The sequence below is a fragment of the Neopsephotus bourkii genome, unplaced genomic scaffold (assembly GCF_033783945.1).
Source record: "Neopsephotus bourkii isolate Nb327-2 ecotype Australia unplaced genomic scaffold, CSIRO-AGI_Nbou_v1 NB_36, whole genome shotgun sequence".
NCBI classification, from domain to species: domain Eukaryota; kingdom Metazoa; phylum Chordata; class Aves; order Psittaciformes; family Psittacidae; genus Neopsephotus; species Neopsephotus bourkii.
The window spans coordinates 559,111-577,806 of record NW_026900553.1 but is presented as its reverse complement, the minus strand read 5'-3'; the positions used below and the strand labels follow the sequence as shown (position 1 = coordinate 577,806).

Below are 18,696 nucleotides of genomic sequence, written 5' to 3'. Positions count from 1 at the left end.
GAAGGAATATGATTAGACAGAATGAGGTAAAGCATCTGGAGAGAGGAAACTGGGGGCAGAGGTAAGAGATACTGTTGATGATTTTATTTACCTTATAAACGTGCTCCATTTATTCTCTGCTGTTTGTAGCAAAAGGTTTTAATAATATTTACTGGCCTATCAAGTGTCTCTTTTCATTGATGTATTTTTTTCTTATGTTTCTAATGGTGCCAAAATGATCCTGGCAAGAAAGCAACATAAATACCAGCTATTACTTTCTTCAAAGTAGTAGCTTATGGAGATGTCGCTGGGCTTTTTTTCCATTTGTTAGCATAAAGTTTGGAATTCACTGCTGCAAGCTACTCTGTGCCCCTCAGGGACTGGTCCCCAGTATCATCCAGGTCTGTGAAACAGAGGCTGGAGTAGGATTTGGCTAATACTTCAGATCAACTAAAGCCTCTATTTGAGGAAAAAATGATGTTGATATGTCAGATGGTCCAGTGTTTCTATGCCCACATCTCATAGCAACATCACATAAAAGTGTCACAGACCACCTCATCAATGCTGTGCCTTACACAGTCTTGCGGAGGCAGAATGCCTGGCCTCCCGTTGTCAGAGTCTTGAAACACTCTCAGTAGGAGGAAGGAAAAGACTTGCATCCATCTTCAAAGAGCATCAGATGGAAAGATTCATAATGGCTTTATGGGTGTCAGCAGCTGCCCATGCATCACACAAACATCAACTTTTATGTGCCAAGGACTTAACAGAGGTGCCACATGCTGCCCTCAATATCCCATGCAATCCTAATGCATCAGAGCACACAGTACAGCACAGGCAGTCCTGGGGCTCCTCTGCACCCTGGGAGTCTTCATCCACCTCAGGTTGTAATATCAACCATTAACCAACCATGCTGCACAAGGGAGGTGCTCATTTATTTCTTATCTTCCAGGACTTCAGAAGCAGCAATCTCAGCAGACCATGTTTGTTTCACTTAAACTGCACTCACACCCTCCCATGGGTGACCAAGGTCCAAAAAAAGCCGTTATGGACTGTATTGTGATGGGCACAGACCCCTAAAATTTGCTGAACAGAAGTGGAACAGAGGAGTGTGATTCCAGCTGCTGATTACACGTCTACATGCCATGTTCGGTCACAGGAAAACTTAGCTCATTGACAGGGAGTCTCAGTGCAGTAGGCTGTGTACTGGGACCTGAACCTGTGTGCGTGATATAATCAGAGTGGTGTGTGGCTGCAGCTCCTTCATTGCTAACCTAAATGTTTTTAACCAGACTGGAACTTCAAAAAAGGGTGAGTTTCAGAGACAGAACACACTTCTTGCTTTCATGTATCCAGATGAAATGTGAACAATTCAACAACTGCTTTTTCTTGGGTTTTCTCTCAGTTAGTAGTATAGTTGTACAGGTTGTACAGAAAATTCAGATTCTGTAATCAGACATTAGCCTGAAGAAGTTTGTGTGTGCACCTCCTGCAAACAGTTGCTTCACCCTTCTATTACTATTTCCACAGTAGTGGGGATTTTCTTACCCTATGACACTGTACTTAGAACAAGACCCCCCATAACAACTCCTGTCTGAGCACTTTGACTTGGTGCACTGCTGCTTGGATTTTCCTTTTTTAATTTAGCTCTCAAAATGAAGGTGCTGAGGAGATATTTCTCCCCCCCCCAGATTTCAGTTTTCTCAGGAACTGTGTATACAACATCTGTAACATCATTATGGATGTTAAGAGTGATGTCAACAGTTGAAAAAAAATTGCATTTGCAGCATTTAAGCATTGCCTGTAGTTCCCATCTGGAAGTGTCAGCTGTGGTAATATCCATTATCCCAGACTCCTCATGAAGCGGCTGAGAAGTTTTATTCTCCAACAAAATGACTGGTTTCAAGTCATGACTGCAACAAGTGCGTGTGTGTATGCATAAACACACACACACACACAATATGTTTTTATTCTATACATTTTGTATAGATTTTATTATGCAATATATATTTTAAACTTTACATATGGTTATATATAATACGTTTGTGGCTTTTATATGGTAGGCAATAGATGCTGATATATGTAAATAGTACATATTTTGTGTGTGTTTATGTTTTTGTACTATACAATACAATTTTTTTATTTCTATGCAATTCCTCAGATAAGATCACAAAGTTGAAGTGTTACAGGTTGAGAAGGAGAGCTCAAGGTGCATTTGCCTGGAAGGAATCACAGCAGCCAGACCCACAAGCAAAACCTGAGAATGCACCTCTCAGTACTTGGGGTCAGGAAGACTGATTTGATACACTCTGCTAGAATCCAAAATAAGCAAACTGACGGCATTCAGAGCTGTCTCCCAGATGGTGGCTCCTGGACCAGCAGCTGCCAACTCTTCCAGTTTGAGCATTTCAGTCCTGGTCTGCTATTGGATGCCAGGGAACAGCACAATCGTTCCTCCAAAATGTCCTGTGTTTGAGAGCAGCAAGTAAATGCTTTGAGAAAAAGAGATGTTAAATGACAGAAGTTCTCCAAAAGTCCATGTTTCAGTGCCTCTTCTATTTATTTTATGTTAAGCTGTTGCAATAGCAGGATTTCCGCCTGCTTGGAAGACGGAAAGCGATAGTCATGGCAGCAGCTTCTCCTTACACCCCTCTCCTGGGCTGCTGGTCCCTCATCTCCCTTTCTGTTACTGCTGTGAGCTGGTTTTGGTCACTTATTAGCAGAATGGCCTGGAAATGCTGCCAGCTAGAAGGAAGGCAGCAGGCTGAGTGACAGTGACAGGGATGCTGCCAGTGCCTGGGCCACGTGAGGCTGCTTTCCTGGTCCCCAGACATTTTAAGAGAGCCTTTTTCATTTGGTGAAGGTATGAAGTTAAAACCTAGTCAGCTGCCCAGGGAATGAGGGAATTTGGCAGCAAAACAAAGAAGAGCCGTCATCTGCCGGACACAGTCCAGAATTTTTCTAAGGGCCACAGAGTACTGCTTTGTTCCCACATGAGTGCTTGTGGATGGGACCTTAACTCCATGGTGGTTCCTGGCACCCCTGCCAGTGCACAAGATGTTGCTTTGCTCCAGCTCAGACCAGCCCTCGGTGTCCGTCTGAAGCACTCAAACCTAACATTCAGTCCCTTTCTTATTGAACGAGCTGCAGCAATTAGTTTGTAGAATAAAGTGAAAAGAAGAGCTCAAGACACAAGGAGCATCCCACCAGGTAAGTCACAAACACTGGCTGCAAACAGGTCTTTTTGTGCTACTGACACACTGTGAGGTGAACCTGTTGCTTGAAATAGATCTGTTGGAAAAAAGAGATAAATGTGTGCTTAATAGTAGGCAGGCCAAGAGGGTGCCTGCAGGTTAAAAGGCACCCGTTTGTGGGAACAGTTTCACAAAGCCTGGTTGAATATTCAGGAATATCTTTAATTTAGTGATGTGAGAACAAATAGTTCTGCCATCTTCTCTGATTTATTTCCGTTGGGGTTTTGCTTCATGGTTTTACGGCAAATGTAAATTCATTCTCCTTTTTGCCTGGTGCACTCTCTCATGTACCTGCACTTTAAAGGAAAACTCTCAGAGCCATATTTGCATTCTGTATAGACCTTGATAAACTGGCCACACTGTGATTTTTTTTCAGAGCTGGTAAAATCAGCCCTTACGGCATCAGTGAATTACATTGCAAAAATGGGGACAATATAGCTTTCAGTGTTAATATAATCATCAACAGCACAGATATATCAAATCAGACATAACCTTGGCTTAGCTGTCTTCCTTCTGGTATCCTTTTCCTTTACTACCTTCCCATTTTCCTTTTACTACAGCTCCTTCCTGCATTTCATTTACTGCCCTTTTCTGCTGCATGAAAATGTTGAAAACCTGCCACCTTCTGTTCTTTTCGGCTATTGCACAGTCCCAAGAAAACTAACCCCTGGAAACCTCTGTAAAGTGAGTGCACAGACTCATGCAGGCACACGCAGATAAACGTACATATGCACACATCTTTTAAATCCCTCTGTACTACAGAAATCTCTACTCATAGGCTTTTCTTTAGCTACACTATTTGCACTCTGGCTATTACAATAAACGTGCTCACTAAAGGATTTTGAAGGAAACCAGAAACTAGGTCAATTCTGACCACTGTTACGGGAAAAGGGGGAGGAGGAAGGTGATACTTCATCCAGTCTCTCTGTAATGACTTCACTGGATGAAGATCTGTATCTGCTTATTTTTCCTTCTTATCCTCAGCTCCTTCACCTCCACACACTTCCCTTCAGAGCTGCTTTGGCTGAATCTCCCTCCTCAGCTTTCACTGGTGAAAGGATGCTGAAGAGCTTCTGCCAGGACACGCTGGGCATCCACACTTGCACACTAACAAAAAAAGCAGTGGGATGGAGAGACTGTAACACAGCTCCAGCCCCAAAGTCTTGCTTTTGTGTTTCATGACTTTTAACCTGAGTTTTGTATTGCTGATGATCCCTATTCCACTCCAAAAAACAAACCCAAGGGGCATTTCTTATGCCACTCCCACCACCCCACCCCCCCCCGCACCCCCCCCCCCTCTGTTATCCCAAATAAAGCACAACATTATGGATATGAGTAGCTTCCTGCTCGTAGATTTTCCTACCAGTATTTCCTCTAAAGCCTCATGAGGAGTGTCCATAACTTTGGCAAGGTCTGGCTGATTCTCCAAATTCCAAGGTATGAGAAATACTTCATTTTCTGGTCTTTAGCCACTAACAAGTGGTGTGGTACTTTCCAAGAAACTAGGGCTGTGTCCTCAGGTCTCAGCTTCTTTTAACTGAGGACTCTGTAGTGAAGAACATGTAGGTAGGATAGAGTTCTGTGTTAGGGGACAGAGGTGAAGAGCAGCACCCAGGAGTGAGGTCAGGGTGTTTGTGGGTCATCTTTGCAGGCAGATATGGAGATGGTCAAGGTACATCTCTCAGGGCTGCCAAAAAGTAAGGAATGTCTTTATCTGTGTTTGCATGAAGAGTGTTTTCCTAAGCTCACAGCTGCATTCTTGTGTACCTTATACACATTATCTTGCTTTTATACAGTCTTGGGCTGCTCTGTAGGGGATCCTGCCTGTCTGACTCCTTAGAGAGGGCACTTTCAGATATGAGCTGCAGATAGGGTTATTTTTTTGTTAAGAGCACTGTAAATACAATTAAGCCAGCCTTTATTTCTACTATAACCCCCCTGGCAGAAGGGCTATCTGCACACTGCAAAGAGGAATAGGTAAAAAGAGTAAAATAAATATCTTTAGAAGGTGTATTTTGTCTCTATGTTCTTTTAACCTCAGAGATACATGTTATGACAGAGAAGCCAAAGACCCTCTCCACCTATTTCTGTGTGCCAGAAATGTGTTAGCATTCCTAAATAACTGGCCCTATATCACAAAATCTTAAGGTGCTTTAGTTCCTTAGAAGTGAAGCTAGCCCTCTGCCTACTGTGAAATATGGGGAGCTTAAAAATGATTTAAAATAATCTTTCCCCCTCCCTTTTAGTTGTAAGTGGAATTTAGCTGGAGCACAGAATAGGGGCCCCATGTTTTCCAGATAAGCTTTTGACTTGAAGGGAGTGGGAAAGAAGAGTGCACAGCAGTATAGCAGAAAGTCCAGAAGGCATGGAGAGGGGTCAGGCTTCTGACTAAAATAATCTTTCCAGAAAGGATGCAAGTGAGATAAGGCTTGTCCTTGGCAGTAAACGGTGCTGGTCACCACGAAACATTTCACCTTGCCTTCCAGGCTCTAATGCCATGAAGCTGATGTAGCTGGGTAAAGCAAGGTGTTCATGACTAGCTCTGAACTGCCAACTGAGAACATCAGTGACTATATAAAAAGCTTACCCTTAGAACATGGCTTGAACAGCAAGCACTGCTTTTGCTGGTGTGCTTTCTTTCAAGATGATAGACTAAACAGTAGGTTAAAAAGCTGGATAGAAACCTGGAATTCTATCCAGACAAGTTGTTTTCAGACCCAGTGGAGTAAAGTCTGTTGATGTCAGCAGGTGAGTGGTTCTCAGTATTGCACAGTGAATCCCACCAGAAGAGAACGCATGATCGAATCTGAACTGCCAGTGGGTCACCCGGTTTTACTCTTTTTCTCTTCTTTTTTAACATGTGCTTAGGCATTCAGAGCAGACTGGGATAAGTCCCTCCAATAGGATAACCCAAATCATCTTTCAAAACCCACTGCCTGTACTGACTGTGGTGGAGCTCAGGTACTTAGCTCACACATAGGCAACCTGCACTCCCCGTTACTCCAAGTACCTGTCTGGGAGGTAGCAGGGGGTCTCAGAAAGCAGGACTGGCAATTTCACAGTTCATGAAAGCTTGCTGCCATGGTGGAGCTGCTCACTGGACCGTACCAGGGCTCTGTATGAACAGTGCTGTGGGAGGCCTACATCCTTCGCTTCAAAGGACCTGGCTATATCCCATCACTAGGCTAAGTGGTGTTTTACTTTCTGGTGTGTCATATTCCTCTGAGTTAGTGGATGAAGTGAAGGGTTTAGGTATAATTTGCAGAACAGAACAAGGAAAGCTTCCAGTGGCAGACAGGCACACGGTGAGCTGTGGTTGTACATGGCATTTCATTGTTTTTCTCCTTTTCGTTTGTGAAACACTTTTTAGCATAATTGTGCCATTGTCTGAAATGTTGGAGTATCTCCATTTAACAAGTCAGGAAATGCAAAGGATAAGGGCCAGCAATAATTCTTAGTTACTTTTTAAAATTTGCCGATATAAAAGACTAGTTTTCCTTGATTTGACTATATGCTTCCACATCCACAGACCTGGATGTGTAAACTTTATTCTTACTCTTCTCAACTAGTTAAAATCTTAGTTTTTGCCACTGATATGATCAAGATGCCTTTTGCTTTTTTAACTTCCTATCTTTTTCTCTCATGAAAAGGAGAAGAAAAGAATGCCCTAAAGACACAATTATGTTCATTAAAGTCCATTAAATAAAAATGAACAAGTTGGGAAATTTCAAAATATTTGAAGTATATTAAATTTTGTAAGTTATGTGCATTTGTTACAGTTGATAGCAAAAAAAATAAAATAAAAATGGGTTTCCTTTGGGGTTTCCAATGAAATTGAAAGAAAATGAAGAAAAAATAAAAATAACAAAACAGAAAGGATGGTTTTGAGAATAAGACTGTAGACAGTCTCAGGATGTTTGGGTATAATGGCAGTACCCCAAATACCCACTATGATTTAGGCCAAGTTGGTTTATTCCCCTTTTCTAGCAGTTCTTTGCTTTCACCTGGGGTGAGAGAGCCATCTCCATTTTCAGACATCTCCTCTCCTGGCCATATCCAGCCCAATGGATTTTCTCTCAGCAAGGCTCTAGTTGATATATTTATTAAATTTGACCTGCATTTCTTAAAGGTACCAAAAGCAATGTGATAGAGAGGAAAAAAAAAAAAATGCATTTAACCCCAAACCCAGGATGTGTTACTACAGCAGAGTGAAATATTATGTCTGTAGTACAACACAATTATTGTTTGACCTAAAAAAATACATACTCTTTTATATAGATCATTTTCGCAACCCATGTCATTCCCACATGCAGTTCTGGGCTTGTCTATTTTTCATAAATACTAAATTTCTTTTTTTTTTTTTTTTTTGCACTGTGTTAAGAAAATCACAGAATCAATCCTGCCTACTGGAAAAATGAAGGAGCAACCCACAAGAAAAAACTAAGGATGGCTGCTTGATCTATTTGTATGAGGAAAACCAATATATCCATGGGTTTTTCTGTTCTCATTTAGGAGCCTCTTTTTGGTAGGGATTAAGCAGATACTCTTAGGAGCACTAAATGCAGAATGCAAAGAGGATATTGCCACTGTGCTTATTTGTAAAATGTGCTTTGAGAAGCTGTCCTTTGTACTCTTCTGCCAGGAAAAGGTGAAAGAGTGCACTAAGAAAGTGAAATTGGAGTTCGGTCTTGCTAGTATTTAGTCAGATTAAGGGGAATAAGCTTTTTGGAAGCACTTCAAGCCAAAGAACAAACACTACTACTGGTGCTCAAAAGACTATGAAAGCCTACAAAGTTCAAATGAAGCTAGTAAAAAGAGAGATAGCATATATTCAAAATAATGCAAGTCTGTTTCCCTACATTCAGGGCTCACCAGTTCCTTCTTACACATACATTAATCTCAGACCATTTTTCCACACACTGGACTGGATTTTAGGTCAACTGAAGGATCAGTAAGTGAAATGTAGGTGGTGAGTAAATAGGAAAGGACTTTGCCTTTAGAAAAATAATGGGTGCAGAAGTTATTTTATGGTGAGTTTTCTGTGTTCTCTCTTTCATGCATATGCTGGAGAAATTTTTATTATTTTATTTTATTATTTTATTTCAGTTCATTTTGTTTTATTTTAATGTGGCTTTGAATTGGAATATTTTCCATATTCCTAGGAATCAAAATCCTAGCCAGAAAAATCTGTGATACTAGAGAACCAGCACAACGATCATTTTATATAAATTCATAGTCAAATAAAGCATAAGGAATTTTAAGCCTAAAAAGTCATGTATGCATTTGCTCCTTTTTTTTTTTTTATGTGAGAGATGGAGAGAAAAATCCTTATTTAATTACAATTATTTGTATATTTTGGATAACAAATGCCTTTTTAGGAGTCAGAACACCTCCTTAAATTCAAGTATAGCATGGTCATGCAACACATTGCCATGGATCACCATTAAGTATACACATGTACCTAGCCATACTTCGCAAGGAAGCCAAAGTGTGCAAATCCAATTAAAAACAATTGAAAGCAAAAAATGGCTTTTGCAAAGTCCCCTTTAAAAGGCAATCTGTGAAAAGGTCTCACTGTGAGTTTGTAGCTGGCTATTTGTATAGCTGTACAAACAGACCAGGGTCCTCTGAGAAACAAGCCATCCTGGACAATTGAAAGCACTTCTCCTCCTCCCTGATAAAGATTGGCACAACAGTGAGATTTTGGTGTGACCCCACAGTGCAAAGTTTCCTTTCCAGTGACCTCAGGAATAGGAAACCCATGCTGGTTGTGTTGACTTTTCAGCTGGGATATCTCTGTATGTGTTTCTCAACAACAGGGTATTGGGGTGTTGACCTTGTGGATGTTAACTGGTTTTTATTATTATTTCTTATTTCTCTGGATTAAAATATAAAGGACCCATTAATATTAGTTTCCTTTCCTGTTTTAGTCGCTGGAATCACTCAGTGATTGCATCAGCCCTGCCTGACCTTGGACCGTAGCCATATAGATCTAGAAATGAAACTGTCTCTGAAAATGGGCAGAGCCTTAGCATGCTCCACAGTTTCTGCTGCTCTTAATTGACTTCTCTCATTCTCTTTAATCATGCAGGAGTGAGAAGATCTTATTTTACCAGCTGCAAGTTTAACAAGCCTCTTCTGCTCCCTGGGGAGAGCATGAGCCCTGTTCCCAATAGAACTGCTTCCACAAAACCTGTCTTTGTCCCGAGCATAGACCATATCGGTGATGAAAATTGCCACTGCTCCTCACCATCCAGCTTGGGTCTCGGAGGCCAGAGGCCCCGAGGAAAATAATGTGATTTTGACACGGAAATAAATTGTTTTTTCAGGCCATAACTGCAGAGGAAATGAGAGGGTGGGGAGGAGGGCAGAGTGAAAGTAACATTGGTCTTAACAGTGCCCATTTCTGACCTCCTGCAAACATCTCCTAAAAAGTATGGATTTGGACCCTTAGGAGGGTGAGGTACCTTTTCTCACCTTCTCCCCCTTGTCTGACAGCTGAAATGAGAGTAGAAACCACAAGAGGAAGGGCAAAGGCAACTGTCTCTTTGAAAAAAGTTATGTGTAGAACAAGCAAATCTTAGCCTTTGCTGAAGCCAGTTTGAAGGCAGAAACATTCTTGTTGCTGCTGCTGATGCTGGTACTTTCTGGGACCACCAATTGACAGAAAGCACTTGCCATCCGTCTGGTTTTGAGTCAGAGGGAGCTACAGCACTTGTGAAGAGCCCAGTGTAAAACAGGGAACTGGTTTGTTGACACCTTACACCTTGTCCTATTCACCTACCTCCTTGTCTTAAAGCAGCTTGTCTGAAGAGCAAAGAAAGGTATGTCTCAGACAAGGAGTGGGATGAGATGGAGGCCTCTTCACCCTCACAGTGCAAGCAGCCCGTTCTGTGAGCATGAATTTACCTTACCAATTTACCAATGGAGTGGTGATTTAAGGCATCCATTGCTAATAATTATAGACACAGGTTTAAATGTGGTGTTTTAAAGGGCAGTTTATCCCCGGAACTTTTGGATGAGCATGTAATCATTTCTGGGATTTGACCTTCCTGTTAATCAGATGGGCAATTTTCCATTTTCATTAGTCAACAAAATTATGTTTGTGAGACAACAATCCAGTAAAAGCTTGCAAAAATGAAACTCAGTAAGAGTTTTTGTTTATTTCATTTGCCCTTGACCAAAACTGAATCCTGCAGAGTCATTCCTCAGATACATTTTTTGTCCCCTTTTTTGAGTATCTTGCCTTTTAAGAGACTGTGTGTCTTTCCTGCAATCTGAAGTGCCTTCAGCTGATGAATCATCTTATATGCTCATGCTAATATGAGACTAATTACACTCTGGAAAAGCCCTCTGTCTTGACCGTAAAGCAAAACTGGGCTGAGTAGCTCAAAGACACCTATTTTAATTCCACTTACGTTAAAGCATAAACGCCTTCAAAAACTACAGAGTGGGACTGGCTTGTATGGGTAGAATTCCAGCACAAATCTTTTGGTGCTGTCTAAACCAGGAGCTTTCTCTCAACTTTGGTGGACCACAGAGATGCCTGAAGCTAAGTAGAGAAGACGTGAAGAAGTAAAGTTAATAGAGAAGGGACCTGTCACTTACATTTGTCTCAATTTAGAAGTGTTTAACAGACACTTTTTAGCCATGGTGTCTTGTTTAATTTGGGGATTGCCTTTGCCATATTTGTGAAAACACCTCTCTGCACATGACTTCTAGTTGCTACCATGAAAACACTGAATCTAGGAAGAGAAAGAATGAATGAATGAATAATCAAATGTAAAACTGTGTGCCAAAATGCCTCTCCCCAGGCTATTTAATCTGTGCCTCACTAGCATGTCGATCATTACTGGTTGCACAGTTTTGCTAGTTATTAATAAATAACCAGGATAGGCAATGCTCTTTGCTGCCGTATGCCATCAGCTCATTCCTTACAACATTCCCTACAACCTGCAGCTCAAGGAGAGATTGACAGTGGCTGTTTGTTGTGTCTGTTTTGCAGATGTAGAGTTTTCCAATGGAAAGGCTGGTATTCTTTATGAGCTATTATTTGCTGTTGTCCAGTGCACAGCAAGCACCATCGTAAGTACATTTTATTAATTAATTCTTCACTCCTAACTAACTAATTGTTTGAAAGTAGGAAATGCTAAAGGTTTTGATAGAAAATCAACAAAGCCTGGGTTTTTTACCACTAAGAATTTGTATTACCTTAAATAGGTAAAAAGTAAAATGTAAAGCTGCCCTTTCAAGGAACTTGTAAGGGGAGAGATTTCCATTCTGCAACAATTTCAAATGTCCTACTGAAGCATTATATTCATGCTGTTATTGCTGCTTGCTCTTCCTTAGTTTATGACATTTGCTAGACTGGAAAAATCTTGGGAAAGAATAACTCTCCTTTCTGTAATTGATTTCTGCAGTGCAGAAAGCAAAGATCTCACTTCTGGGAGAGATTCAGAATTTTTCTGTACTTATCCTCTATTTGAGTGGAGATCTACATATGTTGATACTGGTTCTTCTAGTTGGACAAATTCCTCTGTTTGGGAAATAGATTTAACTGAGAAAATCAATAGAGCATTAACAAAGTCCTTCAAATTGACTTTGAAGAGGAGACTTTTGTTTTGTTACCACCGGGATCAAGCATATTTAGGTGCTTGCTGTGGCCAGACAAGAGCTTTGATGAGATATTTGGGCAGAAAGATCAAACCCTCCTCCCCTTCCAAGTTAGCACACATTTGAGGTTGTCTCCAGCCCCAGATACTTATTTTTCTGCCTGCAGTCTGGTACTGACCTCCAGTGTCCAGAGTATTTATTCTGACTCACAAGGGGATGGACTACCTGATCTCCACAGTCTCAAGCTCCACTCTTCTGTTTTTTTCTTTAAAATTAATATTGGTTGGGCATTTTTTAATTATGCAAAAATCATCCTTCATACTGGACAATCTGTTTTTCTGTTGGTTTAGATTTCTTATTACTGCCCCAAATGTGGTACATTTGGGTACACATGAGACAATAACAGTTCAAGTCCATGGAGCACAACATCCTGTGCAAGTTACTGCATACTTCAAAGATGAGACAAAAAATCAGGTTCTATCAGAGAGGGTCATCTTTAACCTTAACCAAAACAACAACTACCAAGACATGAAAAAGTTAATGGTGAGTCTACCATCATAGTGATGTAAATGTTTTACTTTGATGATAAAAAATTCTGTAATCTGTACTAGGAATACACTGGAACAGAGACAGCACTGATCCTTAGACACAGATGGCAAAACACCAATTCCAGTGTCAGCAGCACCCTGTTCACCCAAACAGCTAATAAAACAATCCCAAATATAATTTCACTGATGATTGTGAGTGCTCTTTTGTGCCCTACTACCATGCTCATCACATGGTGATGAAAGAGCTTTTCATCACTGTAGATCTGTGATGAAATTAAATTTTAAAACATGTAATTGTTTTATTGCTGTCTGGTTTTCTGCATAATTTAAACTAAGACTGCCTCTGGCATACTGCCCATTTTTACAAAACAGGAGAAACCTTGAAACATGTGCAGTCTCTCAGACCAAAGCTTGTGATGTTTCTGCAAATTGATTTAATTCTTTACATCTTGCTTTGAACCATTTGCTTCTGACATGTCTCTCTGAAGTTTGGCAGCATTTAGTTCAAGAGTACTTGTTTGGGCTATTTGGTTGGAAAACAGCACAGAGCAAGACTCAGTTTAGCTCTGATTGATTACTCACAAAGATAAAATCTGAGCTTTCAAATCAGGTTCCTCTTGAGCATGATGTTTAGAAACATTGTATTAACTACCATGAGGTAAAGCTCTAATCCCATAGCTGAGATTTTAACAAGTAAAGGACTAAAAGATGCTGCTACAACTTCAAAATGACATGGTAACTGGAATCTTAACATGCACATAGACTAAAGAAAAGTCACTGGACTTGAGTTATTGCACTGGACAGAAGAATGTGTATTTCTATGGTGGAAAATGGGGGATTAGATGGCATTTCTACTTAAAAAAAAAGGAATGTTCACCCAATCAGAAAGATACAACACCCAGTCAGAAAGATATAATTTAGTATCTTTATTTGAATAGTGCTCATAAAATGATTCAACCACTTCAACTGTTTTGGGCTGTGTGTTTCCGAAATTATCAGGTTCTTGGGGGGACTTTTTTGTTTTGTCTTCTTCAGATCAAGCCAGGAACTCAACGGCAGGATCTGTTCAAGAGGAGTCATCAGCCCTATGTTCTGCTAGTCACTGAAAGCAGAGACCTTTATAAGCAGACCGTTCAAAGCACTCGCATCCTCCTGTCTTCCAAGAAAGGCTACATTTTTATTCAGACAGATAAGCCTATATACACACCAAATTCCAAAGGTTAAAATACAAATGCTGCATTTCAGATGTCAAATATAAATATTACAAGGGCATGATTAGAAAAAGCAACGATGACTTGAATCTTTCTAGTATACAGCCTTCTCATTTAACCTCTGCTACCTCTGTCCGTAACAGCTGGTCCAGATTTTAAGCTCACCTTTTACAGCCAGAGCTTCTACAGGGTGTGCTCTGCACATTGCATTAACCCACGCAGAAATGTCACTGGAGTTACAGTCGTTCTCTCTTCTAATAGGAGCCAGGCAAAATCTGCTCTTTTTTCAGTCAAAAAGCCTAACAGTGGCTTTCCTTTGGAAAGCAAAATTGTGAGAAACCTGCAAAAAACCTCCTATTGCTTCTGCTTTCAACACCAGCATCCTTTTCACTTAAAGACCGCAACTGTTTTGTTACTTAAAAATTTAATTAACGAGACAAGTCAAAAAAGATCTTGAATTTGGTTTCAGGCCTTGACTGCAAAAGGGGTACAATACTGAGTGGAGCTCCTTGGGTATTTTTGGGAATTCGCTTCTAAAAGGTATCTGTTTGATCATGCAACATGCAAAGCATTTTTTTTTTATTATTATTTTCTCAGATTTCTTTTTATTAAAAGAAAATGTTTTATCTTAAATTTAGTAACCCATTTCAGAGCTTGTAATAATTGTTACCTGGAAAGGCCAGAAGTGAATATGTAAACAAATTTATTCTTCTGTTAAACAGTAAAATACAGGATCTTCGTTCTGGACAATGCTATGAGGCCAGCAGATGACACGGTTACAGTCGCTGTGCTAGTAAGTAGACAAAAAACTGTTAATAAGCGATTCTTTGGCACAGGAACTATGAAAAAGATCTAAAAGTAAAATTATAACTATGCCTTCTCTCCAGAAAACAGTATTTACACATTTTGAGAAACATTTACTCATTTTTGGCTAATTTCAGGAGCATGAAGTGAAACAAAATGTGATTACAGCAAGAAAACAAGCAGAGCATTTTCTCTTCTTTAGGACTAGCATATGAACTTGAGCTTTTGGATGTAGACTTTTGACACCTGGTGTATAATTTTGTTTGTTTTTTCTTTCTCAACAGAATTCAAAAGGAATGGTGGTTAAAAAGTCAGACCGGAAAATAAAAACAGTGTTCACTGAAAACTTTGAAATACCTGACATTGCTGAGTACGTTACTGCTGTGCCTTGAGCATTGAAACAGTTCGCATGTCAAAATGTCTCTTGCAGCAGAACTATCTTCAAGATAAAAACAAGTCTTGTCTTTCACTTCCCCTCTTTCTGCTACGCTCCTGTTTTCCTCTCTTCTGTACTGTCTGCTTTATCATTTCTTCAGAACAGGAGGTGCATTAAAGAAGACAGTTGTGTTCTGATTACACCTGGGAAGTACCATGGCGCACTGGCAGCATGAGACAGCACATCAGACAGCAGTTAACCGAGCATGGCTGCTCTGGTGCCTACTGTCATGCAGAGGTCTACACCTAAGTGTGTCACCCCACACTCCCTTCTCTGACACGGGAGAGACTTCGGAAAGACCTTAGAGCAGCCTTCCAGTACCTAAAGGGGGTCTACAAGAAATCTGGAGAGGGACTTTTTACAAGGGCATATAGGGATTGGACAAGCTGGAATGGCTTCAAAAAAGAAGAGGGTAGATTTAGATGAAGTCTTAGGAAGAAATTCTTCACTGTGAAGGTGGTGAGACACTGGCACAGGTTGCCACTGAGATCCCTGGCAGTGTTCAAGCTCAGGTTTGAATGGGGCTTCAAGCAACCAAGCCTAGTGGAAGGTGTTCCTGCCTGTGGAAGGGGGGTCAGAGTTTTCACTAGGGTATCTTTGAAGTCCTTTCTAACCCAAACCATATTATGATTCTATGCTTCTGTGATTCATCTGAGCTGCTTTAGATGCATGTGTCAGAATGAGATGAACCACATCTCATCACTGTCTGTTTCTCTCCATTGTCTGTCAAGGAGCCCAAGGGGATCTATGCAGATTAGAGACCTCACAGTATAATGTCTAAAGTGAGGAGGATTCATCCCACTTCCTGTTAGCAGGATCAAACCATCCAGATTCATTCCCCTTACCTGTTGAAGTACTTAACATTTTTAACTGTTGATTTGTTTGAATTACCTTCCAAAATTGATTTTCTCTCACCATGGAGCAGGGATTGAACCCATGGTTAGTATCTTTTTACCTTTAAGCACCTCATCTTATAGAGATGAGTCCAGAATTTAATGTTAATATGTTGCAATTAGTAACATTTCTCTTGGTAAGGAACAATTTAGTAAACTGCTTACCTATCTGCTCAACCATATTGACTACACTGAGTAGAGCACGTCTGTAAGGGCTATCCTTGCAAAGTGTAGTTACCTCTGATTTCAGTCAAGCTTTTACTTAATATTCAGTGTGTTCTTGCATGTTAGATTGATTCTGACATCACAGTGAAGATAAGCTATAGGAAATATATTTTAAATTACCTATTTATTGGGGCTTTTCAAAGGCAGTGCATGCTACATGTGGTTTGCAATTATCTTATCCTGCAGTTCCTCATAAAGTCTTTTTGAGTGTTTCCTAGGACATTTGGAAATATGTTTCTGGCTCCTAGCAAAGAGGAATCCATTAATAAATTAGTTTGGGATGAGATCAAAGCAAGGAAAACATCAGAATTTAGTGATAATTTAAATATATTAGCATCATAAAAATATCTAAAGAATCTTGATCAACCTTTTTCTGCTGAATCTGATCTTCAGGCCTGGAACTTGGAAAATCAAAGCCTGGTTTCATGAATATGAAATGTCTAATGTTTCTGCTGAATTTGAAGTTAAAATTTATGGTAAGAGAATATGTAATTTGTGCTACAAATACACGGTCATCTCTATGTTCTAAAAGATATACTATAGTGATTAAACCTGGCAGTAATTAGGTACTAAGAACAAAATTCATAGTGTTTCAGTGCCTCATTGCTATCTCTGATGCACAAAAGAACTCTGGTTTTGTGCGCCTTCCACTTACAGTTAAAAATAATTTTTATACAAATTAAGTAACTTCAACATTTTTCACAAAATACCCTTTTTTGGGTATTTTAAAATCATTGTGATTCTGATCAAAGCTTTCAGTGAAGTCTAGAATAAAAAATAAAGTTGCCTATTTTCTCTCAGTAGAATTCAGTCTGGAAGTTGCTTAGAGTTGTACCTATACCAAGAGAAGCTTTTTTAAAGTAAAGTAAGGGCATTGCAAAAGAAATAAAAATGTAGGAATTTAACAATTTGGAGTAAGAAATGGCTTGATTTATTTGCACTGTAATTTAGTGTGGGGTGGTGGGTTTTATTTTTTCTTAAAGATGAAAGAAATTCTCAGGATTATATTAAAATCTCAGATTAACAAAACTGGGCTTGCCTTAGCTTGTGAGTATAACATTATAGTGGAGGTTACAACATCCTCTGTAAAACCTAAATCCAGGAGCAAATTTCTCTAGTTATATTTACAGTAGTAGATAGTTAGGCTTTATAGGAACCAACTGTAGAGTGATATAGCTGATGCTGAGGACTTCATCCACTCTCATTCCATTTCAGGGTGAGTTTACCTCAGACTGCTTCTGGTTCAGGACACTTAATGCCCATTTGTTAACAGTTAAAGCTTACCTCTTGACTTGTTTTTATTGTAAATGAATTTTTTATTTGTTTTTGTTCATTATAAATGAAAACGTAAATCATTTTTGTGCACTTGAAAACTGTTCTACTATGTGAAGTAAAGCAGTATATGGGAAGATGATCAGATTTGCTTCAGAAATGCATTGCCTATTCAAACTAAAACATTCTCTCAGCACAGCTGCATCTTCTCAGAGGGTGTTACCACATGCCAGGAGTTTAAGATAAGTTTGAAACTTGCATGTCATGACCTTTTATCTTCTTTTTTCTTCCATGTAGAACTTCCATCTTTTGAAGTCAAACTCATCCCACTTCAGCCATACTACCACATCTGGAATGACAGCTTTGTGTTTGATATCGAGGCAAAGTATGTGTGCTCACAGCAAGGCTATTTTACAAGGCAGAGAAGTAGACGATGAACTTTGCAGCTTCCTCCTTTTTCTCTTCATTAACAACCAGCTTCTGGCTTTACTTTAATCTGACTTTAATCCTATATACTCTGTGTTTTCACTACTAACTTGAGATATTAGTGTAAAATGCTATCTGGGCCCAAGTGGAAGTGATTAAAATGAAACAAGATTTTCTGAATACTTTAGTTTGATAATAAAAAGGTGACTAGGATCCTGCTCTCTGTTGCTAGATAAGGTTCCAGACAAAACCATAACCTGCCTTTCTTTACCCTTTTTGCTTTAAACATTTAGAAACATTCTAAAGCTTTAGATATTACTATTCAATGTAGTTCAAGTAGAAATGGAGATCAAATTTTCTCAAAGCCCAGTGAAATTTGTAAGTAATAAGCTAGTGCTTATTTGAGAGTAATGATTTTGTGCTGAGATGTTTCCAGGTGAATAAACACAGTTGATCAGAGGACTTTCCATGGCCATCACTACAGACACATGCAGTACTGCAGAGTAGTGCAACACTGATCTGGATGAAACATGGCTACAGAGCTCAGCCCTCAAACTGGCCAGATTATGAGGCAGGGCTCCATGGAGACTAAATTACACCTGATCTCATATCAAATTAGAAAGTTAGAATGGCCTAGGACATCTATTAATGTAGAAAGTCAGACAACGAAATTTAACTCATTAAAATATTTTGAGTACTTCGGAAGAATCAGACTGAACCTTGATTGGATAAGTATTTTGTGCTGTGTGGCTCAGGTATTTTTGATCTCGTACTGGCAAATCTAGATTTGCTGTATGATCTAACAGTGGCTCATCAACATACATCAAGCCTTCTTGACTATGGAATGTTCAAGTTTCTTAGGAGTGGAAATACTAATGATTGCCTCCTGGGAGAAAGTTCTTTACCTCTCAGCTGCACCCCAAAATGACTAGAAATATCTTGCCCACCTTACACATTTGGAAGATGGAGAGAGAAATAAGATGAAAGATGATTAGATTTAGATTAGATATTAGAAATAAGTTCTTTACTGTGAGGGTG

General features: G+C 39.7%; 1 protein-coding gene across 1 annotated transcript in view; it reads left to right on the top strand.

Annotated features, from left to right (window-relative positions):
* The first annotated feature begins 3,038 nt into the window (after positions 1 to 3,038).
* LOC133207816 (complement C4-like) overlaps positions 3,039 to 18,696 on the top strand; it is a 50,460-nt gene continuing 34,802 nt past the window's right edge. The window contains exons 1-8 of the mRNA XM_061345015.1: positions 3,039 to 3,186; positions 11,236 to 11,315; positions 12,194 to 12,386; positions 13,427 to 13,610; positions 14,325 to 14,395; positions 14,691 to 14,776; positions 16,354 to 16,436; positions 17,530 to 17,617. Of these exons, the coding sequence (XP_061200999.1) occupies positions 11,251 to 11,315; positions 12,194 to 12,386; positions 13,427 to 13,610; positions 14,325 to 14,395; positions 14,691 to 14,776; positions 16,354 to 16,436; positions 17,530 to 17,617 (770 nt within the window). The 5' untranslated portion in view covers positions 3,039 to 3,186; positions 11,236 to 11,250. The remainder of the gene's footprint in view (positions 3,187 to 11,235; positions 11,316 to 12,193; positions 12,387 to 13,426; positions 13,611 to 14,324; positions 14,396 to 14,690; positions 14,777 to 16,353; positions 16,437 to 17,529; positions 17,618 to 18,696) is intronic.